The sequence below is a fragment of the Lithobates pipiens genome, unplaced genomic scaffold (assembly GCF_037356315.1).
Source record: "Lithobates pipiens isolate NorthernLeopardFrog02 unplaced genomic scaffold, aLitPip1_a1.2 Scaffold_28, whole genome shotgun sequence".
NCBI classification, from domain to species: Eukaryota; Metazoa; Chordata; class Amphibia; order Anura; family Ranidae; genus Lithobates; species Lithobates pipiens.
In genome coordinates this window covers 1,640,585-1,665,919 of record NW_027507789.1, presented here as the reverse complement: position 1 = coordinate 1,665,919, position 25,335 = coordinate 1,640,585, and the positions used below count along the sequence as shown (strand labels likewise).

Genomic DNA, 25,335 nt, shown 5'->3' with positions numbered 1-25,335 from the left:
ATTAAAAATAAATAATATAAAAATAATTAATTGCCCCCCGCCCAAACTGGTGAATATAATCCTAGAGGGTGATATGAAACATGTGATTGCTTACCCCACAGTAGGGATGAACAGTGAGCAATTTGGGGTGTTCGCGGAAAATTTGAAAAGCTGAAACACCCTATACAAGTCTATGGGAGAAATCTAAAGTGCTTATATCCAAGTTACTGTCCTAAAAAAGTGTTTGGGGACCCGGGTCCTGCCCCAGGGGACATGGATCAATGCAAAAAAAAAAGTTTTAAAAACTGACTTTTTTTCAGGAGCAGTGATTTTAATAATGATTAAAGTGAATCAATAAAAGTGTAATATTCAGACCCCCCAAAGCATCCTCCCAATGTTGAGGGCATGTGACCTGATACGGTTCAGGAGGGGTGGCACTCTCTCGTCCCCCCCCTCTTTTCCGGTGGCCTGTCAGGTTGCGTGCTCGGATAAAGGGTCTGGTATGGATATTTAGGGGGACCCCCACATCAATTTTTTTTTTTTTTATTTGACGCGGGGTTCCCCTTAGTATCCATACCAGACCTTAAGGGCCTGGTAATTGAATTTAGGGGAACCCCCGTTTTTCTTTTTTCTTTTTAATCAATGAATGAATTGTCTGCTCCGTAATACAGAGAACACTCATTACGAGAGCCGACAATTGAAAGTGATTTTAAAAGACTTTTTTTCCTGCAGAAATGTCACTTTGTGCAGGGACAGTTCTAAGCACGGGAAACATGCGCCCCTTCACAGGCACACTATAGACACCTCCCCAGGTACGAAATTTAAAGGAATATTACACTTTTATTGTTTCACTTTAATCATTATTAAAATCACTGCTCCTGAAAAAACGGGCGTTTTTAAAACTTTTTTTTTTTTTTGCATTGATCCATGTCCCCTGGGGCATGGGGGCGCGGTCTCCTGGTGATATCACCAGGTTACTCCACCCCCATATTTATTTATTTGACAAGGGAAAAGCGGCTGAAGGCGAGTGTCTCTCAATGGGACCGGTTGTGTTTGGTGGGCAGTAGCATTTTTTTTAAAAAAAATTCTGTGCGGGTCAGTGGCCGGTGTTCATCGTAATTGACACTGTATTTACATTGGGGATCGTGTTAATAAAGGCCAAAAACTGTCTTTGCGATTTTGTTTACTTCTGACATTTTTTTTTTTTTCGTGAATGAGTAGGGGTATTATATACCCCTACTCATTGACATGTAGAAGGGGGCAGGATCTGGGGACCCCCTTGTTAAAGGGAGCTTCCATATTTCATTAAAGTGGTTGTATGCTCATTTTTTTAACTTTTACCTACAGGAAAGCCTATAATAAGTCTTACCTGTAGGTAAAAAAAATATCTCCTATTCCCCTCGGTATGCGCCGCTGACTGCAGCGGCGCATGCGCACAAGGGGGTTCTCGCCGTCAAAAATCCGGCAGCGGCCGACCGGCCGGACTGAAATCTCCCGCGCATGCGCGGGAGTGACGATATCGCGGCTCCGGCCACTCACAGCGCCGGAGCCGTGATACCCGGAAGAAACGCAGAGGGAGCATGTCAGCTCCCTCGGCATGGATCGGGCCAGATGTTGGGGCCTCGTTCTAAGGTAAGTATTTCATAATGAGCTAGTATGCGGTGCATACTAGCTCATTATGCCTTTTGCTTTGCAGGTTTAAAAAAATAAATAAATTTGCGGGTTTACTACCGCTTTAAGCGTCCCTCTGCACCCCTCACATCCACCAGCCAGGGTTATGAGGAAGAGGCCCTCGTCCTCATTAACATGGGGAGAAGGTGCTTTGGGGGGCTTTCCTGGGCTGTGCGCTCGGATGAGGGTCTTATATGGATTTTATAGGGGGGGGGGCACAACATTTTTTTTGGGCATGGAGTTCCCCTTAAAATTCATACCAGACCTAAGATCAGACCTTGAACAAAATTCTACTTGTGTATGGCCACTTAGTGTATGATGGAATTCACCCAATTTATCCACACGTGTGTAGTTGGGGGTTGTGGAGCCAATAATGTTCTATTGTTTTTCCGGCCAAGGACAGAGTCCTTATTGCCAGAAGTTCTATGTGAAGGTCATCAAAGGGAAGCTTCAATATTCCCAGGATAATTTTTTTTTTTTACATTATAGTACAGGGATCCTCAAACTACGGCCCTCCAGCTGTTGCGGAACTACACATCCCATGAGGCATTGTAAAACTCTGACATTCACAGACATGACTGGGCATGATGGGAATTGTAGTTCCTGAACAACTGGAGAGCCGTAGTTTGAAGACCCATGTTATAGTAGAACGCAATCCTTCTGCCACTGATCTGGTGGTGCCGTCATACAAAGATACTTTCTTATTTTAATTGGATATCATGTTTCGGTCAAAAGTCTGTAGGTCAATAGGTCATTATCAATGTTACAAATGTTATTTTATATTTTCCTAAACTTAGAGATCCATATTCGCCAAAACTCAGAGTTCTAAGTCTACGTAGAATGGGATTTTCCCTTGTGTAGTGTGGTGGGAGGTTTGTATGTAACCTCTTGGATACGTGGATGAGAGGGTCTCATAGACTGTGTCTTCTGCTCCCAGCTACTGGACATGTTCGGCAGCCTCCTGGACCGTCCGCTGATCGCGCAGGATGCCTTCGATAAGTACCCTCTGCTTGTCTCCATGTTTGACCAAGAGCTGGACGATGCGAAGGCCATCTTTGACCAACACATGGAAGACACGGAGCAAGGTGCCTTGGAGTTTGGTGACCACAATGACACATCTCTGTGCTCTGTGGCTTTATTCTAAAGGCTGTAACATGTTCCAGACCTCAGACGCAAGTATAACGTTCTCCTTTCTCGCAGGCTACCCACAGATACACAAGAATATGCCCCTGGTGGCCGGGAACCTGAACTGGGCCAATGAATTGAGAGAGAAACTGCAAATCCCTTACAGCAACTTCCGCCACATCACACACCCGTGAGTCGTCCTCATTTAACCCCATTAATGGGCGGGCAGCCTGGTAAATGTCGTCATGCTAGAGAAGGCATGCATGGTGGCTGATTTGTAGCGCACCGCGTTGTCGAGTTTTATTTCATCCTGCGGGAATACAATCGTGAAGTTCCAGCTTATCGCAGGCTTTTTTTGACCTTTTTTTTTTATTTTTATATATCTTTATTTAAAGAAGAATTTTCAAGTTTTACAGAGAAAAATAAGAGAATAATAAGAAAAAAATATGAAAGAGACATAACATAGGTATAAAAAATGTCTTAACCTTTTTAACCCTTGACATACAGTGCCTTGAAAAAGTATTCATACTCCTTGCATTTCAGTGCATGAACCCCCCCCCCTCTTTTTTCTTAACCTTCATAATGTCATTCCTTAAAGCGGACCTTCAGTCATTTTTTTTTTTTTCACCTTTCCATCTATTAAATCTTTTGCCCTTGTTTTTGTTGTTTTAGCTTTTAGCTTTTTTCTGCCAGTAAATCCTTTATACAGCCCACTTCCTGTTTCCTGACTGGTCATTAGCCTAGGATTATGACATCATACACAGCTCTCTCTCTCTCATGAGAGTTTGCCAAGAAGAGACGGGGTGAGTCATAAGAGGGCCAATGAGAGCTGTGGAGCTGGAGGTGTGTGTCTGTGTAAATCCAGAAAGTGAATAGGCAGTAGCTTCAGCTGCCCACAGTTAAAATGGCTGCAGTGGAGGGAGATTTCTGCAGCATATTTGGAAAGTACAGAATCACATTATATATAAAATAATATGCAAAGTGGTTGGAGGGAAGCTTCAGAATGGCAACACTATTTTTATTACAAATTTTGTGAGCAGACTGCATACACTGGATCCTGGCGTCTCTCTGTGGGCACACTGGATCCTGGCGTCTCTCTGTGGGCACACTGGATCCTGGCGTCTCTCTGTGGGCACACTGGATCCTGGCGTCTCTCTGCGGGCACACTGGATCCTGGCGTCTCTCTGCGGGCACACTGGATCCTGGCGTCTCTCTGCGGGCACACTGGATCCTGGCGTCTCTCTGTGGGCACACTGGATCCTGGCGTCTCTCTGCGGGCACACTGGATCCTGTCGTTTCTTTTTGCCTGTGATGGTACTGGAACCTGTCCCACCCCAAGCTACATCTTCCATATTTCAGGGTTCCATTCTCCAAAGAATGAGAAGTCCAAAGATGCGCCATCTTGTGACGAGAAAAGGGAACTGCAAGAAATGTTTATAATTATGTTAATAATCTGCCTTGTCCAGTGACAGCGATTCTAGTTGCATGCGTGTCGCCTCCTTTATATAAATAGGATCTTTCTTTTTGCAGGTGCATGGAGTCAGGTGAAGGTAAAAGAATGAAGATGAAGTATGAGGAGATGATGGCTCTGCTCGACAAGTAAGATCCTTATTTATCTATATTGTCGGTATTTTGGCAGATGATTCTTTAAGGCCCCTTTCACAGTTGTGTGACTTGTCCTGTGACTTAGGACAGCAAAGTCGTACCCCATGATTTCCAATGAGTACCGTTCATATCTGTGTGACTTCTAAGTAGTCCGTGTACAGCTTTGGTCCGACATTAATGTGACTTGAGGTCCATAGACCCCAATGTTACACAGGCATTGCTTCAAGTCGTGTGACATGTATTGCCGGCTGTACGCAGCACCTGGGAATTCCTGGGGTTGGAGAAGCACCGGGGAATTTATGGAGGACTTCACCGATCACCGACGTCGGTATACACCGGCCTTGTCACACATGGTGAGATCTGCATTGCCCCGGCTCCTGTTTCTTGATGACTCGGCATCGGTTCCCTGCAGAGCTCCGGTGAACGTGTCGGTGGGCACGGTGCCGGCCGGCGCTCACCGGGGGCTCTCCGCTCTTTTCTGGGAGCACGAAGAGTGGTTTATCAGCTTTAATTGGAAGGCTGGAAAGGCCCTCGGAGTCCTCCAGAGACTTCTTGAAAGAAGAGCTTCTTGTTAATTGGGCAGTGAGCCGGGGGATGGAAAATGTTTAATTACCTCTCCAGATCAATGATCAGACGCAGAATTCCGATATCCGGCATCTACGGGGCCAATCTGTAAACTTCAGATTATTCCCGGGATGACGGCTGCTGGGGCTAATAACCTGGAGTCTGTCAGGTCTGAACATTGACGGGGGGGCATAATTAATACTCTGGATATTCTGCAGAGGGGGATGTCGGAGTTAATTAGTGTGTATGGATCATCTGTACAATCCCCAATGTTTCCAGAACCGGATACACTGTATTTCAGTCTATTCTGACCAAAATCATCACTGTGTCAGCTGCTAACAATGAATTGTGAACACGATCAATGTTCAGTGCAGTTCTCTGTGTCTCTGCCCCTCCCACAATGGGGAGATTTCCCTGCAGTAGTTTGTGTCTCTGCCCCTCCCACAATGGGGAGATTTCCTGCAGTAGTTTGTGTCTCTGCCCCTCCCACAATGGGGAGATTTCCCTCAGTAGTTTGTGTCTCTGCCCCTCCCACAATGGGGAGATTTCCTGCAGTAGTTTGTGTCTCTGCTCCTCCCACAATGGGGAGATTTCCCTGCAGTAGTTTGTGTCTCTGCCCCTCCCACAATGGGGAGATTTCCTGCAGTAGTTTATGCCTTTGCTCCTCCCACAATGGGGAGATTTCCTGCAGTAGTTTGTGTCTCTGCCCCTCCCACAATGGGGAGATTTCTCTGCAGTAGTTTGTGTCTCTGCCCCTCCCACAATGGGGAGATTTCCTGCAGTAGTTTGTGTCTCTGCCCCTCCCACAATGGGGAGATTTCCCTGCAGTAGTTTGTGTCTCTGCCCCTCCCACAATCTGGAGATTTCCTGCAGTAGTTTATGCCTTTGCTCCTCCCACAATGGGGAGATTTCCTGCAGTAGTTTGTGTCTCTGCCCCTCCCACAATGGGGAGATTTCCTGCAGTAGTTTGTGTCTCTGCCCCTCCCACAATGGGGAGATTTCCTGCAGTAGTTTGTGTCTCTGCCCCTCCCACAATGGGGAGATTTCCTGCAGTAGTTTGTGTCTCTGCCCCTCCCACAATGGGGAGATTTCCCGCAGTAGTTTGTGTCTCTGCCCCTCCCACAATGGGGAGATTTCCTGCAGTCGTTTGTGTCTCTGCCCCTCCCACAATGGGGAGATTTCCCTGCAGTCGTTTGTGTCTCTTCCCCTCCCACAATGGGGAGATTTCCCTGCAGTAGTTTGTGTCTCTGCCCCTCCCACAATGGGGAGATTTCCTGCAGTAGTTTGTGTCTCTGCCCCTCCCACAATGGGGAGATTTCCTGCAGTCGTTTGTGTCTCTGCCCCTCCCACAATGGGGAGATTTCCCTCCAGTAGTTTGTGTCTCTGCCCCTCCCACAATGGGGAGATTTCCCTGCAGTAGTTTGTGTCTCTGCCCCTCCCACAATGGGGAGATTTCCCTGCAGTAGTGTGTGCCTTTGCTCCTCCCACAAGGCCATTTTAACCACTTCCCACCTGTGCTATAGCTGAATGTCGGCTACATTGCAGGCTTCCTTTGCCAGGAGGCATCCATGGATTTATCATGTGATCAGCTGTGTTTAATGGCATCTGATCCTGGATGTAAAGACAAGCCGGTTATCGGATTTTCTTGTAAAAAAAGAAGAGTTGATAACCAACTTGTGTTAAAGGGACATTTGCATTGTTTATCAGTGTATGCCCACCAGTGCTGCCAATCAGCTTCACTTATCAGTGCCGCCTCTCTGTGCCACCTATTAGCGCCCATTAGTGCCCATGAGTGCCGTCTATCAGTGGCCATCAGTACAGCCTCATAAGCGCCGCCACATCAGTGTCCATCAGTGTAGTCTCTTCAATGCCCATCAGTGCAGTCTCTTCAGTGCCCATCACTGCAGCCTCATCAGTGCCCGTCAGTGCAGCCTCATCAGTGCCCGTCAGTGCAGCCTCATCAGTGCCCATCAGTACAGTTTCATCAGTGCCCATCAGTGAAGGAGAAAAATTACCCGTTTTGTAAATGTTTTCAAATTTGAAAATTGTGTGGGTTTTCCCCCCAAATTTTTGGTCTTTTTTCATTTGTTTAGCAAAATAAACCCCCCCAGTGGTGATTGAATATCACCAAAATAAATCTCTATTTGTGTGGAAACATTTATAAAAAACGTTCTATGTGTGTACAGTGTTACGGTGTGTACGGAGTAATTGTCATTCAAAGTGTGAGAGCGCTGAAAGCTGAGAACTGACCTGGGCAAGAAGGGGGTAAAAGTACCCGGCAAAAGGGGGGTAAAAGTACCCGGTAGGAAAGTGGTTAAACTATTATCGGGATTCTATTGGGGAGGTGGAAATAATCCTTTAGCTCTGTAATTGTGGCACCAGAACCAGATATCAGGGGGGGGGGGGGTTCTGTATAAAAGGAGTGAATTTTGTGCGTTGTACTGATCTCTTCGTTCCTCTTCCAGGTATACAGAGAAGCTGTACGCAGAATGGTGTCAGACCGTTTCGGAGAAGTCGCAGTACAATCTCATGCGACCCCTCATCACGCGGGACGAGCACCTCAAACTAATCAGCGTCAACTTCGACCCCCAGGTACGGCGATGGGAGGGGCACCGCCAAATGTGTTGGCAGTAGACATGCGCAGTTGGTTTAGTTCCCAATTCGTTTTTTTGATGAAATTCAACAAACCCATTTAACAAATTTTGCTAAATTCTGAGAATTCGAAATGCTGAAAATTTGGAAATTCGAAAATTTTAAAATAAGAACGAAAATCCAAAAATGAAAAAACCCCAAAAATCTGAAATAATAACTAATTATTAAATGATCGGTATTGGAATTTCCTTTCAAATCTGGCTGTTGGTGAGCGCAATGAATACAAATTTATCCGAAGTTACAAATTATCCAAAATAACGAATCTAAACAAATGGAATGTAACATATTAATAACAATGAATAAATGTAAAAACGTTTTAATATTATTATTATTTATTGTTATTATTCGTTACGTTCCATTCATTTAAATGTGGTTTTCATTATTTCAGATACTTTGTAACTTCGGATGAATTTGTATTTGTTACGTTCACTAACAGCCAAATTCGAAAGGAAATTCCAATACCTATAATTTAATAATTAGTTATTATTTAGGATTTTCGTAATAATGAATTTCGATCATAACGAATGACACTAACAACAAAAAATAAAAAAAAGAATGGAATGAAAAATAACAAATTTTTTGGCAGTGCACAGGTCTAGTCTAGACATTTTCATTTAATTTACCATAATTCATGGGAAAAGAAAAAATACTACATCTGGTGAGTGGGGACCCATATCACACATACAGTGAACTGGTGGCACCTACATCTGGTGAGTACTGACCCTTATCACACATGTGGTGAACTGGTGGCACCTACGTCTGGTGAGCGGGGACCCATATCACACATGCGGTGGATTGGTGGCACCTACATCTGGTGAGTGGGGACCCATGTCACACATATGTTGGATTGGTGGTACCTACATCTGCTGAGTGAGGCCCCATATCACACATGTGGTGGATTGGTGGCACCTACATCTGGTGAGTGGGGACCCATGTCACACATATGTTGGATTGGTGGTACCTACATCTGGTGAGTGGGCACCCATATCACACATGTGGACCCATATCACACATGCGGGGGATTGTGGCACCTACATCTGGTGAGTGGGGACCCATATTACACATGTGGTGGATTGGTGGCACCTACATCTGGTGAGTGGGGACCCATATCACACATGCAGTGGATTGGTGGCACCTACATCTGTTGAGTGGGGACCCATATCACACATGCAGTGGATTGGTGGCACCTACATCTGGTGAGTGGGGACCCATATCACACATGTGGTGAACTGGTGGCACCTACATCTGGTTAGTGGGGACCCATATCACACATGTGGATTGGTGACACCTATGTCTGGTAAGTGGGGACCCATAACACACATGCAGTGGATTGGTGGCACCTCCATCTGGTGAGTGGGGACCCATATCACACATGCGGGGGATTGGAGGCACCTACATCTGGTTAGTGGGGACCCATATCACACATGTGGATTGGTGACACCTACGTCTGGTGAATGGGGACCCATATCACACATGTGGATTGGTGACACCTACATCTGGTGAGTGGGGACCCATATCACACATGCGGGGGATTGGTGACGCCTACATCTGGTGAGTGGGGACTCATATCACACATGTGGTGAACTGGTGGCACCTACATCTGGTGAGTGGGGACCCATATCACACATGTGGTGAACTGGTGGCACCTACATCTGGTTAGTGGGGACCCATATCACACATGTGGATTGGTGACACCTACATCTGGTGAGTGGGGACCCATATCACACATGTGGTGAACTGGTGGCACCTATATCTGGTTAGTGGGGACCCATATCACACATGTGGATTGGTGACACCTATGTCTGGTGAGTGGGGACCCATAACACACATGCAGTGGATTGGTGGCACCTACATCTGGTGAGTGGGGACCCATATCACACATGTGGTGAACTGGTGGCACCTACATCTGGTTAGTGGGGACCCATATCACACATGTGGATTGGTGACACCTACATCTGGTGAGTGGGGACCCATATCACACATGTGGTGAACTGGTGGCACCTATATCTGGTTAGTGGGGACCCATATCACACATGTGGATTGGTGACACCTATGTCTGGTGAGTGGGGACCCATAACACACATGCAGTGGATTGGTGGCACCTACATCTGGTGAGTGGGGACCCATATCACACATGCGGGGGATTGGTGACGCCTACATCTGGTGAGTGGGGACCTATATCACACATGCGGGGGATTGGTGGCACCTACATCTGGTGAGTGGGGACCCATATCACACATGTGGTGTACTGGTGGCGCTGGAGTGGAATATCTTGTGTGAAGATAAGCATATATACACTATATTGAGCACTTTATAATACACAGTTTTTCGTTTTAATGGATTTTGGATTATTTGGTTTGCAATTTATTTGCATTGAATATTTGCACGATTTGATATGAATTGGTTTATATTGCAAGTTGCACACTGGGATTCACCCTGTGAGTTTTTATCTGTCATTGCTTTTTGATTTTCATAGGATTTTGGATATCTGCACGGTTTTCATTACATTGCAAGTGCTATTTGCACTTCAGTTTATTAGCACAAAAAAAAAAAGTGGCAGTGGGGGAGGGGAGACTGAGGAAATGCTTCCTCTTGCTTGCAGCAGACTGACAACGTCATCTCAGCCTAGATAAAGTCTCAGGAACGGCTGGAGGCGGAGCTCTTCTGAACAGTTCTGAAGTTGCTGTACATCGTGACCCGTCGGGAATCTTTTCTCGCAGACTCGTACGGTTGGTGACGGCTTCACTTTAAGCTTGAATTGGCCTAAAATGTCCAATCGCACAAAAGGTCACGCTGCAGAGCGGCCAATCAGAAGCAAGGAGCAGCAGAGAGTTCCATTATAAGAAGTTGTGTTTTTTTTCCGCCGACCCTTTCATGGTCATTTGTGAGCGTTTCCGGTGGGTTTTATGGGATTATGAGACCTGTGATGGTTTGCTGGTTCTGCTATTGATTTTTACACTTGTCCGTGTTTTGCAGTTGAACTATAAATTTGAATATAAACTCTTTTTATGTTCTCGGTTCACTAACTTGTTGTAATGTCACTCGGGGTACATTAATGCGGTTCTCGGGTGTAAGGGCAAACATTGTACATTTCCTCTGATTAATCCTGTGCTGAGAATTTCCTAGGAGGCCTCTGGATAAAAAATAAAAAAAAGTCTACATTACAATAGTGGTTGTAAACCTCGGACATGAAATATGAACAAAGCATATCCCTCTATAGTGTGTTCTATCGGGTTAAGGTCAGGAGCAGTGCCGGGACAAGGTCATCCAGAGCCCAGGGCAAACATGACAAACTGCGCCCCCGCCCCAAGGTGTATGAGCATTATGTGTCATCAAAAATCCCCCCCCCCCCCAAAATAAAAACTGAGCACTAATCTTTTTCACCCCCCTAAACATAAATTCCCCTCCCTCCCAGTGCAAATCTGTCCCCCCCCCCCCAAAAAAAAATCACTCCTCCTAGCACAAATTATCTACCCCTAAAATTGCCACTCCTAATAACCTCACTGCAAATCCCCCATTCCAGCACAAAGTGCCCCAATCATCCCTCCTAGTACAAATCTTCTTCCCCATTCATTCTCCCCCTAAAATCTTTAGCATACCCCCCAAATATTCCCCTCCTAGAACAATACTTTTTTTTTTTTTTTTTTTTTTTTTTTTTTTTTTTCCACGTCAGAGTTCGTGTGCTAGAGACTTATTCATATTGCCTCTCATCTATATCACTGCACAATATCTCATCATCGTGGTTTATGCATTATTATTTATTTTAAAAAAAAAAAATTTTTTTTTTATTATACTTTTTTTTTTTTTTTTTTTTTTTTTTTTTTTTTTTTTTCCCCCTTTTTCTTTTCTCTCATTATTACATAACCGAACAGCATTTACAATCCTTCCTAAATCATATCTAACCAGCAACAACTCCCAGTGAAATTTATTTCCTACCCCCCCCAGCCCATACCATCCTAGTTCCGCTCCCCCACCCCCCCCTTCCCTAACCCTCCCACGCAGACTCACCCTATCCCTACCCATCCTAATTCCTCCCCCCCAAGCCCCCCTTCCCGTAGGTCGCCCACAAACCCATATACTCAAGCACATCGGTATTCTACCACGATATCTCTTAATCAGACTAATCTATAGGGAATCCCATCTCTATTATCCAAGAGGTCCAAATTCCCTTCCACTCTCTATAGTTTCCTCTCCTTACATACAAAGTTTTCTCTTTCCAGACCAAGTCATTAATACATTGGATCCATTCTCCTACTGTGGGGGCTCTTTCAGCTTGCCATCTTTGCGTGATCAGTCTACGTGCCTGAAACAAACATCTTACCACTGCTGCCGTGATATGTTTCCCTTCTCTCGGCTCTTGCCTGCATCCCAGTACACACAGAATCGGGTCCATTACCATTTCCAACTTAAACACCCTATTAATACTCGCCAACACCTCACTCCAATAACGAAAAAGCTTCGGGCAACGCCACAGCATGTGTAGGAGATCTCCCTGTCCCTGACACCTAGGGCATCTGTCGTCTATCCTCCTACCAAACTGACATAATTTTTTGGGTGTGTAATAAGCCCTGTGGATCAACATCAACTGTGAAACTTTTTGGGAAGGGGAGATTGAGGTTACCGGCCCTAATTCCATAATTCTCCTCCACTGTGTATCCAGTATTTCTCCTACATCCTCTTCCCATTTCTTCTTCAAGTTCGGGTGAGCGGTTTCCTGATTAAGAATCATACCTAATTGATTGTAGATACCTGAGATAAACCCCTTTACCCCATCTGTAGTGAGCCACTTCTGAAGCAAAGGGGTTTTATCCCACGTGGGCATATTTCCCCCGAATTGTGCTGCCAGGGCGTGTCTCACCCTCAGGTAGCTGAAAAATGAATACTGTGGTATATCATATTTATTTTTTAAATCCGAGAATGTCCTTAAGGCCCCTCCATCATAAAGCTGGATCAACTTAGTTATACCCTTTCTTTCCCATGATTTAATCTTACCAATGGTTAATATTTCAGGTAGATTTTTATTGTCCCAGAGGGGTATAGATTCTAATAACCCTGAATAACCCAGTTTTAACTTCACCTCTTTCCATACCTTAATTAGCATTTTAGTTATCGAATTATTATGTCGAAAGGAGTCGGCCTCCAGGACCTCAGCCATGAGTTCATGTGGGGCTCCTATCATTCTAATCCCTCCTTTTAGCTTCCTTCCCTGCTCCGAGTCGCAACCCGCCAGGTGCTGCATCTGCGCCGCCAAGTAGTAGCTCCTAGGATGTGGAACCGCTAGGCCTCCTCTATCTATTGGCATTTGCAACGTTCGGAATCGTATCCGGGCCTTGCCTTTCTTCCAGATCAATTCCCGAAAGAGGGTCTCTAATTTCCTAAACCATTTTTTACAAATCCATACCGGCGCATTGTGCAAAACGTACAGCAGCTGAGGCAACCAAATCATTTTGATCAAGCTACAACGGCCCATTACCGAAAGCGGAAGTTTACTCCAGACGTCACATTTACGCTTAAATTTATGCAGAAGGGGAATTAAATTTTTATTGATATATTGATCAGGGTTCTGTGTCAAAAATATGCCCAGGTATTTCAACGCATCTACCTCTCTTACCTTTATACCCGGCGGCAAAGACGCAACAGCCGGGGGGTCGACCCGGAGCAGTTCGGATTTCGCCCAGTTGATGGCCAACCCTGAGAGGTCTCCAAAGCTTTCTACTAAAGTGACTACCTGCGTTAAGGATGAACCAGTGTCTCCCAGAAACAGTAACACGTCGTCTGCGTATAGGGCTATCTTTTCCTGTCCCCCTCCACTTCTTTGAAAGCCCTTAATCCCGGAGTTTGCCCTAATGGCTATGGCCAAAGGTTCTATGGCCAACGCAAAGAGTAGAGGGGACAGGGGACAACCCTGTCTTGTCCCTCTACTCATCTCGATCCTCTCCGAATATCTGCCATTAGCCCTTACCCTAGCGCTAGGGGCGTTATACATCTTTTTGATCCAGCCAATAAAGTTGGGGCCCATTCCTACTTTCTCCAACACCCGCCACAGAAAGTTCCATTCTAAGCTGTCAAAAGCTTTCGTTACATCCAGAGACATTATAGCCCTCTCTCCTGCATTCTCTACTGGGATCTGCATGTTTAGGAAAGTTCTTCTGATATTCATACTAGTAGATCTTCCCATAATAAACCCTGTTTGATCTGGGTGTATTAACTTTGTCATAAATTGATTCAGCCTATTTGAAAGTACTTTAGCTAAAATTTTTTCATCCGCGTTCAGTAATGAAATTGGCCTATACGAGGCCACTTCCATCGGGTCCTTATCTGTTTTGGGGATCACTATGATCGTTGCCTCTGTCATTGATGCCGGTAGGTGTTTCCCATCCGTTATATCTATTAAAGTTTTATGCAGCTCAGGGAGTAACAGTTCTCCATAATATTTATATAATTCTACCGGGAGCCCATCCGGGCCTGGGGCCTTACAATTTGGCATCCCGGCCACTGCCTGTTGAAGCTCACTAAGGGTTATCGGGGCGTCTAGAACTTCCCGTTCCTCCCGGTTAAGGGTCACCATTTCTAAGTTTTCCAAAAAGCTATCCATTGCACCTGGCTCGCCTGTACCTTGTGACTGGTATAACTCCCTATAATAATTTCCGAAGATTTCTACGATCTCTTCACTATTGCATGTTATCGCCCCGTTTATATTTCTAATGTTTAAAATGAGTGAGGGTGAAGAATTTGTCTTAACCAACTGCGCAAGCAATCTTCCCACCCCTTCTCCTTCTCCAAAATATCGCTGTTTCACGAAGATTCGTTTACTCTCTTCTTTTTTTACTATCGCTGTTTTATAACCTTGTTGTTTATTTAGCCAAATTTTTTGATTTTCTGGAGTTGGGTCCATGACATAGGTATTCTCTGCTTCTAAGAGTTCCTTCCTGATGTTCTCCTCCCATATTCTAGATTTTCTCTTCATTCCTGCTACCTGTTGAATCAACACGCCCCTAGTAAACGCCTTTAGGGTATCCCAGACCACATTCATTGGCGCCGAGCCCAGATTAAAACTTATAAATTCTCTTAATCTTAGTTTGACTACCGTTTCATCCTTCATGAGTTCTAGCCAAAAAGGGCTAATCTTCCAACCCCCTTGAACTTTTTTAACCCCAGTATTAAACACAACCCTCACCAAAGAGTGGTCTGAGATCCCCCTTGGCAGATATTCTATCTCCCTTATTTTTTGTGCCATTTCCGAATTCCCTATAACCATGTCTATCCTAGACAGGGTACCATACGCTCCTGACAAGCAGGAATATTGCTTAACTCTCGGGTATCTCTCTCTCCAAAGGTCCCTCAAGCCTATTTCACTCAGGAAGCGACTCAGCCTAGTTTCACCCAAGTCCCCGGAACGATCCTTAGAGGGAAACCTATCATAGTTTACATCTAGGACTTCATTGAAGTCCCCCATCGCGATAATAGGAATGTCCTCTTTATCCCCGATGAATTCCATCAGTTTGTAAATAACTTCCATTTTAAACGGGGGGGGTATATATATATTTGCCAGTATACAGCTAATACCCTCAAGTTTACCAAACAGGAAAACATATCGCCCCAACTCATCTATGCTAACCTGGATGCATGAGAAGCTCACCCCCTCCTTTATTAACACGCTTACTCCTCTTGAATAGGAGGAATAAACTGAATGGTATTGTTGTTGATATTTCCTATTATTTAACAGTGACTTAGACATGTTAGTTAGGTGGGTCTCCTGCAAACATGCCAAACCAATATCAAATCTCTCCAGCATAGCTAAAACTATCGCTTTTTTTGCTGGGGTACCCAAGCCCCTCACATTCCAAGATCCAATGTTAATAACTTTACCCTGCACCAAATTTACCATCTGTTATAAAAGAAGACATGCTAACAAACAGAAAGCACCACACAGCCAAGCAGGAGGGGAGTATATAAGACTTATCGATTATTGGGTCTACTAGGATATCTATTCTCGTCAAGTACAGCCCACTTAATATCATAACCCATTGGTAATTACCAAATATCATAACCCATTGGTGTTTCCCAGCTATATGCCATCCTAAAACGCAGTTAGATTTAACCCTAAAGAATATCTTATAATGGTGCTTTGTGTTTATATTCATTCTATCCTGTGCATTTATCCTACCACCTACATATTTCCCCTTCGGGTTTTTACTCTCTTGTGTAATTATCGTGCTGTTTTCCAATTCTACCTCTATGTGTTTTCTTTTTACAAGCAATTTTTCTTCCCCACCCACCCCACCTCCCCCCAACCCGCCTCCCCCCTCCATCCCTCCCATCCCTACCCTTCTAGGCCCTCCACCCTCCCACAACCCGCCTTCCCGCTCATTTAAGAACAAAAACAAACCCTCCCTTCCTCCCCCCCACCTGACCAGGTATCCCTTACGGGCGTTTAACGTGACCAAACCATCCATAACCCTCCTCACACCCTATCACACAGACACCACCGCAATAATCCCCCCCCCACCCCATCCTAAAAGCTACATTTTCCATCCATGAATTTATCAAACTCGTTTACAAACACTCTCTTCCCCTATCTCCCCTCCCTTTCCCTGTGGCTAGACCGTAAAGACTCCTTGTTATCCTCCAACCATTTCAGTGCTCCGGGTGCTGAATCAAAAATCTGGACCCCAAAAGGGGTTACCACTCGCAGCCTTGCTGGGTATAAGAGGGCGTATGTTAAATTATATGTCTGAAAAGTGGCTTTAACTGTCCGGAATTCCGCTCTACGCCTCTGTAAGTCAGGAGAATAATCTGGATAAAAAGAAATCCTTGAACCATTAAAGGAGATGTCCCCCTTCTCCCTTGCCTTACGCATTAGTATCACCTTGTCCTTATAGTTAAAGAACTTCAACATTAGAGGTCTGGGGCGTCCCCCTGGCGGTGGTATTCTAGAGGGATACCTATGGGCCCTCTCTATCGAAAAAAACGGAGAAAAACCTTCCTTTCCAAGCTTGTCTGGCAGCCAGGACTCCAAGAATTTTACGGCGTCTGGGCCTTCACTTTTCTCAGGTAGCCCCAGGAGTCTAATATTATCCCGGCGTGCTCGATTTTCTAACTTATCCATCTTAAAGGCGTAGCTGTCCAAGTTTTTTTGCATATTCTTAACCGTATGCGATATTGGATTTAGCTCGTCCTCCAGCTGGCTTACTCTGACTTCCAGCTCCGCTGTTCTTTCAATTACTTTCTGGATGTCCTGTCGCACTAACAGTATGTCCTCTTTCATTCCTGTTAGCTGAGCTGCCAGGTCTCCCAAAGACTGTTGGCATACATTGACCGCCTGTAATACATCCCTCAGGGTTGGGGCCTCCTCTTGCGGCCTGCCAGGTCTATCAGCCTCCAGTTCTCCTTGAGTACCACCCATGCTCTTCTTACTCTTACCCTCAGGAACCAAAGTAGACAATGGGGCCACTTGGCCTTGACTTTTTCTGTCCGTGGAACCCCCGGGGTGAGCTTTGGTTTGTACCACCTGTGCCCCTTTTATTGGTGTTTGATCTGGGGTATGCATTGGGGCATGCGCAAACCTTTCTAGTTTTGCCGCAGCTGAACTTGCTGCTTGTGTACTTTTTTCTTTTTCTTTTTCTTTAGAGGAGCGAAGATGTTGTGTCCCCTGCCCCTCCTGCTGCCCCTGGTCTTCCCCGCGGCGTCTAGACATATTTACTTATGTAGGCCGTTCCCCCAAGATAGAGCCTGAATTTTAGCCGAAGACCTAATGTACCAGTATCAAGACCTCCCCAGGAGACCCCCAGCTCCTTACCATGCATAAGGGGAAAACTACTGTAAGGGGAAAAAGAGGGAGTATCCCTCCAAGAGAAAAAGTATCCCCCCTATTTCCCACCACCCTCTATGGAATCCCTGCTAAAGCCCTATGTTCCCTTTATTTTCTCTTCCCCTTCCCAAAAAAAAAAAAAAAAAAAGTAAACTTGCCGTTAATCAGTTATGTATATAATATCATTCAGGGGGTTTCTCTTTTCTTTCTCCTTTCCCTATTTCTCCCCCTCTTCTCTTCACTTAAAAAGGGATAGTCTTTATCAACCTCCAAAAAACAAACAGAACAGTTCAGTGTAAAACATTATCCCTATGTAAGCCCTATATCCCAGCACCGAGGGAAGTATAACAGATATAAGACACATGTAGATTTATAAATTGCGTCCTGCCAAGCCAGCTTCCAGAGAAGAAAATCAGCTTCAGAAATACAGAGCTATTTACAGTTCAAGATATGGCATTATATCGATGTATACCTTAGGTCCCAACACAGAGGAGTACACAGCAAATGTATGAGACACAGGGGGAGTGTAGATTACATCCAGCTGATTTAGTTTTTGTATGCCAAAAGTAAAACGGAAAAGACCCCAGTGTAGTGATCTTTTAAACCATCACAAAAACACAGGAACACTTGCACTAAGCTTGGCTCCTCTCCTCTCACCAAGGGAGAGTATTCCTCAGCTGTATTCCCCCAGTGGGGGACAGGGGGTACTCACGGCTACCATATACTGGAAGGAGACGCCGTCTGGAAGATGGCCACGCTGGTTTGTCTGTGACCTCGGCCGTTCGTAGCTGGCGAAGATTACCATGCCTTCGCTGTAGTACTGTCCCGAAGGTCTTCGGCCGGGCTCGCCGTGCTTCTAGGTATCTCCGGGCGTGTTCAGACAAACTCGGCTTATGCCGGCACTTCCGACTTCGGGTTGCGCTGCTCCCTGGGCTATACGACAAGCCATCTAGCGTGTGTCTCTCAGAGATAGAGCGAGGAGGAGACAGAGCAGCGGCGTCTCACTCACCTCGCATCTTCCCACCCGCACCACACCCCCTCACACATCCGGTCACCGCCCTAGAACAATACTTACTCCCTTCTGCCCCCCAAATCCCCCTTTCCAACACAAATCCCCTCCCACAATTTCCTTCTGGTGCCCCCCCCACCTCACATGATACCACAGTGCCCAGGGCAGCCGGCCCTCCTGCCCACCCCTTGTCCCGGTGTCCTATCATATAAGGTCCTCCATCCAAAAGTGCGCAGTACACAGCAACACAGATTCCGAAAATTGCCGAGGATGAATGGCGCCTGCGCCATGAGTCCAGGTTCTATCCCCACCATCCAAGTGGACATAGAGTAGGAATATAAAAGAGCTGAGCGCAGCGAGGCCGAGCCCGAAGCGGGGGGCCCTCTAATATTCACAACCCTGTATCCGCTTGGATGGTGGGGCCACCACCTCCACTCACGGCGCAGGCGCCGTTCAGCTTCTGAGATTTTCCGAAGCTTCGTCTGCTCCGTACTGCGCATGCACAGTACAGGGCGGACACTATATGATGGCCGGACACTATACGGCACAACACCGGCCCTGGTCAGGAGTCAAGTTCCTCCACCCCAAACTCTCTCATCCATGCAGGGGAGGGCTGGGCCAGGGGGCAGGGATGCAATTGCCCCCTGGGCTGCTCTGATATGCGGTGGCAAAGGCTGCTGTGTCATCAGCTCAAAACCGCAACATGCAAAGTTCTTGAGCTGCCAGCCCATCCCTACTCCACACCATTGGCTGGTAGAGGCTGGACCTGCTCTCTGCTCAATCTGAGCAGTTGGCTGGAATCCAGTGAGGCTCCTGGGAGGCCGGGACCATCCAAGTAAGTGAGCTCCTCCTCTCTCCTCCTCTCTGCAGCCAAAGAGTTTTTTTTCTAGCAGCCTGTGCCAGTACCTTGCCCTCCTAGGGCTAGGTGGTATGATGTGGGCTCTCACTGACATGCTGCAGTTTGGCTGCAATGCTGGTGTACTGGCAGTCATCCTGCATGTTGCCCCTGGGACATAGAGGATGCACATTTTTACTGCATGTTCTGAAAGTGCACAAAACATCCTGTTTGGTGCACTTTCAGAACATGCAGCAACAATGAGTAACCTAAAAGAAGTCTTAGGGGGTGTGACACCCGCCAGTACATCCGCACTGCAGCCAAACCGCAGCACACCAGTGTGAGCCTAAATGCTTGTATTCACTTGCAGCAGCCACTGCCACTCCACTGAAAAGTGATCCATGCTCAGGTCACTTTTCAGAGGCATTTGACAGGCAGTGAATAGTTGATATCACATTTCATCCCTGCATCCCTTCATCCCTGCCTGCTTTAACCCCCCTAAATGCCAATCCCTGCAGGCAATGACACAGTTCACTTTGAACTCCACCTTATTTCCATTACTCTCTGTAGGTATTAGATGTGGTCTCACCTTTTTGTTTGCACATCTAATACCAAAGGGTACTTTCACACTGGGGCGATGTGGGCGGTAGTGGTACAGCGCTGCTCGTTTTAGTGGTGCTTTATCATTGTTTTAGTGGCACTAGCGGGGCACTTTTAACCCCCACTAGTGGCCAAAGAAAGTGTTAAAAACATTCTCTCTGTACGGGGAATGTGGTGTAGATGGGTGGTGAGCTGATTCAGTGGTTCAATGGACCACTTGACTGGACTTGCCCCCCAGGCCTAAGGCTGCCAGCCCTCCCCTGCATCCATGTCTTTATGGATCTTGTTTTATTTGTTTGAGTTGCACTTTTTGAGATCTTCACATTTATTATATAGGAGAGGCTGAACCCTCCCTCCGCCGATTTCCTCAAAAGTTTCAGAAAACGTTCCTCCATGTATGAGTTTATAGTCTGCTAACGCTTCATTAATTGGATCCATTCGGGCGGCATAGGTGAGATTGACAATTTACACTTTAATGGCGGATAATTTTCTGGCATAAAAGGAAAATAGGACAATAAAACGGTCTACTGTGTTCATAACGTTGTTTATGATTCCTGCGAGATGCGATTGCGCTGGGCAGGCTCGATGTACAATTTATGTACGATAATTACCTGACTCTATTAATTTCATATTTAATGGGGAGAACTCAGCTAAAGGCTTAAAATGCAGGAAAAAAAAAAGTGATACTACAGAACACGTTCCGATAAATTCCAACTCCGTCCACAGGAACACGAGACGCCAAGCAGGAAGGGGGGTCTGCGCTAAAACCTGGAGGCAAAACTCCCAATTACTGGAAGACTGAATGGACAGGCCTTCTAAAAAAAAAAAAAAAAAATGCATTGTGTTGGGGTTGTACCCTAAGATTGTCATTGGTCCCCGTATCCTGGGGACAGTCCCCGTATTGAGGGATCCGGTCCCAGTAAATATATGTCCCTAGTGCCAGTGTCACGTACCTGGTGGCTGAGCCCACGGATGCTGGGAGCGACTACTCGTATTCCTCTGGCTCAAGAACTCCTGGTAGAGCGGACAGATGTTCAGGAGCACAGAAGGGGCACAAGCGCCTAGCGGGTCACTGATGCAAGGGCTGGTCCGGACTCTAAGGAGCAGAGAGGTACCGGATGCAGGCTGGAACTGAGGTCAGCACAGAACAGGAGCAGCAGGAACACTCACACCGGATCAAGGAGGAAGGTGTCTTGTAGTTCAGGACACTCAGCGGACCTTCAAGCAGAACGGGTAGGATGCTGGATGGCAGGAGCAACAGGAAGGCGGCAGGCAAGGTGTAGTCGTAGACAAGCCGGGTCAAACACGGGCAGGCAGGTATGGCACCAAAACAGCAGGCAGGAGAATAGTCAGACAAGCCGGGGGTCGGAGGCAGGCAGCAAGCAAGGGGTCGTCAGAGGCAAGCCGGGTAACAGGAATCGGGTAATAATCAAGACAGAAACAGGGGGTCTCTCAGGAACGCTGTAGACCGGACAGCAAGGAGGCAAAGTGACAGGTCCCTTTAAATAACCCCTTTGGCGCCAAGAACTGTCATGCTGCGTGCCCGCGCGTGTTCACGCGCATCCGCGCACACCCGCGCGTACGCACGCACACTCCAACCCCTCCGCGCACCCGCGGGCGCCCACCATCGTTAGCGCGCGCCCGACAGAGTTAACGCACCCCCCCCCCGTGCGCCCATCTGCGTTAGCGCGCGCCTGCGTGCGCCGGTTGGCTCTTTTGCAGCCGGACGATCGGAATGTCCGTCTTGACAGCCAGTGAATGCAGAGCAATCAAAGAAAAGCCGTGTGGCTATGTTCTTGATTGTATCCACCTGGTTTTGGAATGGGATTTCCAACACGGTGTGATAGTCCGGAGTCCACCAAAAAAAAAAAATTGACACCTGAACAGATATACTGACATTTTTTTTTCTTCTTCATACCTTCAAAATGTCCTTCCCAACTACTGGCTAATGCCTCGTTTCCACTGAGTGGAAGGGTTTGGAAGGGTTAGAATGGGGCGGCCTATATGTGAGCATTTCCACTGCAAATCGGACCGGCGGGGGCCATACGAGGTTTAGAAAAAAAATGCCTTTGACCTGAGCTTTGACGCTTTTTCTGTCCACCAATCAGTGAATTGTATTGTGTGATGCCAGAAGCTCCACCCTAACTGTACCGTACCATTTTTCTATGTGCCCCACACCTGAAGCAGGACCATGAATGGTGCGGTATGGTTCGGTTCTATGGGCCGCTTTCATAATGGAAACACTCAAAATGGCGTACCACCGTACCGACCCAACCCGAACAGATCCGCTCAGTGGAAACGAGGCATATGATTGATGCCCTTTTATTGGGAATCTGTATATTTTGTCTTTTATGCAGTGAATGTTTGCTTTTTGTTCCAAAATTTTGTGACCAATCATTTATGGGCATCTCAAAAATAGGGGGGAGGGGGGGTATTGTGGGTGTGGCTAAATGTGGCCATCTGCAGGTTTCATTTTGGAAATCTGTTAACCTTAATTGTATCCATGAGTTCCAAGCTGACAAAGTTTGTCCTATACCTTTTTCTGGTGGCTTCTCATTCCCTTTGTCTAGGGCAGGGATCTCCCAACCTTTGAAAGAAAGGGCCAGTTTACTGTCCTTCAGATTTTAGACTGTGCCCAGTGGGAGTAAACAATGCCCGATCTTTGATAATGGGGGAGAAATTATTGGTGTAAGTGGGAGGAACCCGTGCCCCATTTCTGTTGTCATTCGAAGGAACTCTGCCCCATCATTGGTGTCTGTGGAAGGTATATTACCCTATTGTTGGAGTTGGTGGCAGGAATATTACCCTATTGTTGGAGTTGGTGGCAGGAATATTACCCTATTGTTGGAGTTGGTGGCAGGAATATTACCCTATTGTTGGAGTTGGTGGCAGGAATATTACCCTATTGTTGGAGTTGGTGGCAGGAATATTACCCTATTGTTGGTGTCCATGGAAGGAATATTACCCTATTGTTGGTGTTGGTGGCAGGAATATTACCCTATTGTTGGTGTTGGTGGCAGGAATAATGCCTCAAGGGCCAGATAAAGGCAAACAAAGGGCCGCAGTTTGGAGACCGCTGGTCTAGGGCAAAGGGCCAAGGAGAATTTTCACCCATTCATTTTGTATTGACGCAAATTGCACCGCAAAGTATCTGTTTTCAGTATCAGGAGCATTTGGGGCAAGTGCTGATATCCCCTGAAAATACTTGGTATCGGTGCACCTCTGGCTCCCGCCATAGACACAGTACAATAAGTAAGCGTTGTCGCACTAGCACAGGAAGTTTGCTATTTGCAGGATCCCCAGGTAAAAATAAAGGTGTGGGGTGGGGGATTAAAAAAAAGAAATCTAAGGCAGTCACCACATCTATGGACTGGTAAGCTGCAATATATTACATTTTTGTTTTGGGGTTTAGACCAATTTTTCTCAACTCCAGTCCTTAAAGCACCCCAACAGGTCATGTTTTCAGGCTCACCATTATTCTGCACAGGTGATTTGATCAGTTTCACTGCCTTAGTAATTACCACAGCCGTTTTCATCTGAAGGGAAATCCTGAAAACGCGACCAGTTGGGGGGGCGCCCTTGAGGACTGGAGTTTAGAGACACTAAAATTTAGATGCCCCTGGTATCGTCAGCTGAATAAATATTGCCTTTCGGTGCCATTACAGCTGGTTTCGGTGCTGCGTGAAGTGAAATACCTCCAAACGCTGCGTATGGAGACCATCCCTAAAGAAGCCGAGGACATCTTCTCAACAAAGGAGTCCTACAGACAGTACACCGCCAACCTAGAGCTGACCACCAACTGGTACAACAAGGTGATCGGCACCATCCTGGAGGTGGAGTTCCCCCTGGTGGAGGGGCAGCTGAAGGAGATCGATGTTCGCCTAAAGCCTGCAGAAGAGACCTTGAACTGGAAAGCCATCGGTATGTCTCTCGTCTTATGGAACATTTCTAGTTTTTTATTATATTCTGTAAAGCACTGAAGACCTCCAGTGTCTAATGCCCCTCACAGGAACCCCCAGAAATGTTGGTCAGTCTTCGATCCTACAAGACTTTCCTCATTGGTCACAAAATGTCACAGCGTAGTCCTGATTAGAGCAGTTCTAGGAGAGGGACGGCCTTCCCCACATTTTTTATTTTCTCCTCTCCTGAATTATTTGAATACTTGTAGACCTATAAACCATAAGCAAAGTTTTATTATCGTAACATTCCTCTTCAGGAGACCCCTCAGTTCCAAAACCTGGATAAATTCAACTAAAATTGGACACATGCGCTTCATTTCGTTCCGATTTGAAATTGTGACGAATTTTCGTTTTTCAGAAATTCGGATGTATCCGAATTTTCACAAATTACAATTGTACCGAATCCAGAAAAAAAACAAAAAGAAACCAATTTGGATGAAATTTGAATCGTTTTCGAAAACTTTTCGAATTGTTTTTAAATTTAAATTCAAAAAGTCTTCCAATTTCCAAAGAGAATGAAATAGAATAGAAAATAAAGGAATAGAGTAGGAAAAAAACAATAGAATAGAGAAGCATATAACAGAAAATAAATGAATATTTAATAAAAGAATATATAATAGCGTAAAACCGAACAAAATAAAATAGAAAATGAAAAAGGATAGAATATAATAGAAACAAATAGAATAACATAAAATATAAATTCAATTCAAAATATAAATTCATATTTCAAATCTAATAAATTTGAATTCAAATACATAAGAAAAGAAATAGAATATAAAATAATAGAATAGTAAAAAAAAGAATAGAATAGACTATAATAGAATAGACACGAATATAATTAAAGAACCAATAGAATAAAAAGAATATAACCATTTCCGAAAATGTCAATAGAATCAATTTAAATTTGAATATAATAGAACCATCTTCCGAAATTGGAATCTCAAATTGAACAAATTTTTTAATTTGAATAGAAAAAACAAATGGAAAAAGAATATAATAAACAAATAGAATAGAAAGAATATAACTATTTAACAAAATTGTTATATTTCTATTCTATTGTTTTTTTTTAATTCTATTCTTTTCTAATCTATTTTGAATGATAATCTTTCCATTTAATTATAATCTTTTCTTTATTCTTTTCTATTCCATTCTATTCTGTTCTTTTATTTTCTATCCTATTTTGTTCTGTTTTACTCTATTATATTCTATTATTTATTTTCTGTTATATTCTTTTCTATTCTATAATTTTTTTTTCTATTCTATTTCTTTATTTTCTATTCTATTTTATTCTCTTTGGAAGTTTCAAAACTATTCAAAATTGATGCAAAGACTTTTTGAATCGTTTCAAATTTGTTTTGAATAGCTTCAAATACGAATAAACACAACAAATTCTGAAAACAAATTAAACTAATTTAACTAAACTAATTTATGTAAATAACGAATCGAAACAAAATTAAATTCATTTTTTTGTTCTGCACATGTCTAACTAAAATCTAGGCACTACAATATATAACAATATTGGCCA

General features: G+C 45.1%; 1 protein-coding gene across 1 annotated transcript in view; it reads left to right on the top strand.

The window, feature by feature from the left end:
- The window catches only part of LOC143934988 (dynein axonemal heavy chain 9-like), a 301,551-nt gene that overhangs the window by 57,815 nt on the left and 218,401 nt on the right, over positions 1–25,335 (top strand). Inside the window, 5 exon segments of the mRNA XM_077458539.1 lie at positions 2,588–2,735; positions 2,851–2,965; positions 4,306–4,374; positions 7,410–7,536; positions 23,517–23,772. Of these exon segments, the coding sequence (XP_077314665.1) occupies positions 2,588–2,735; positions 2,851–2,965; positions 4,306–4,374; positions 7,410–7,536; positions 23,517–23,772 (715 nt within the window).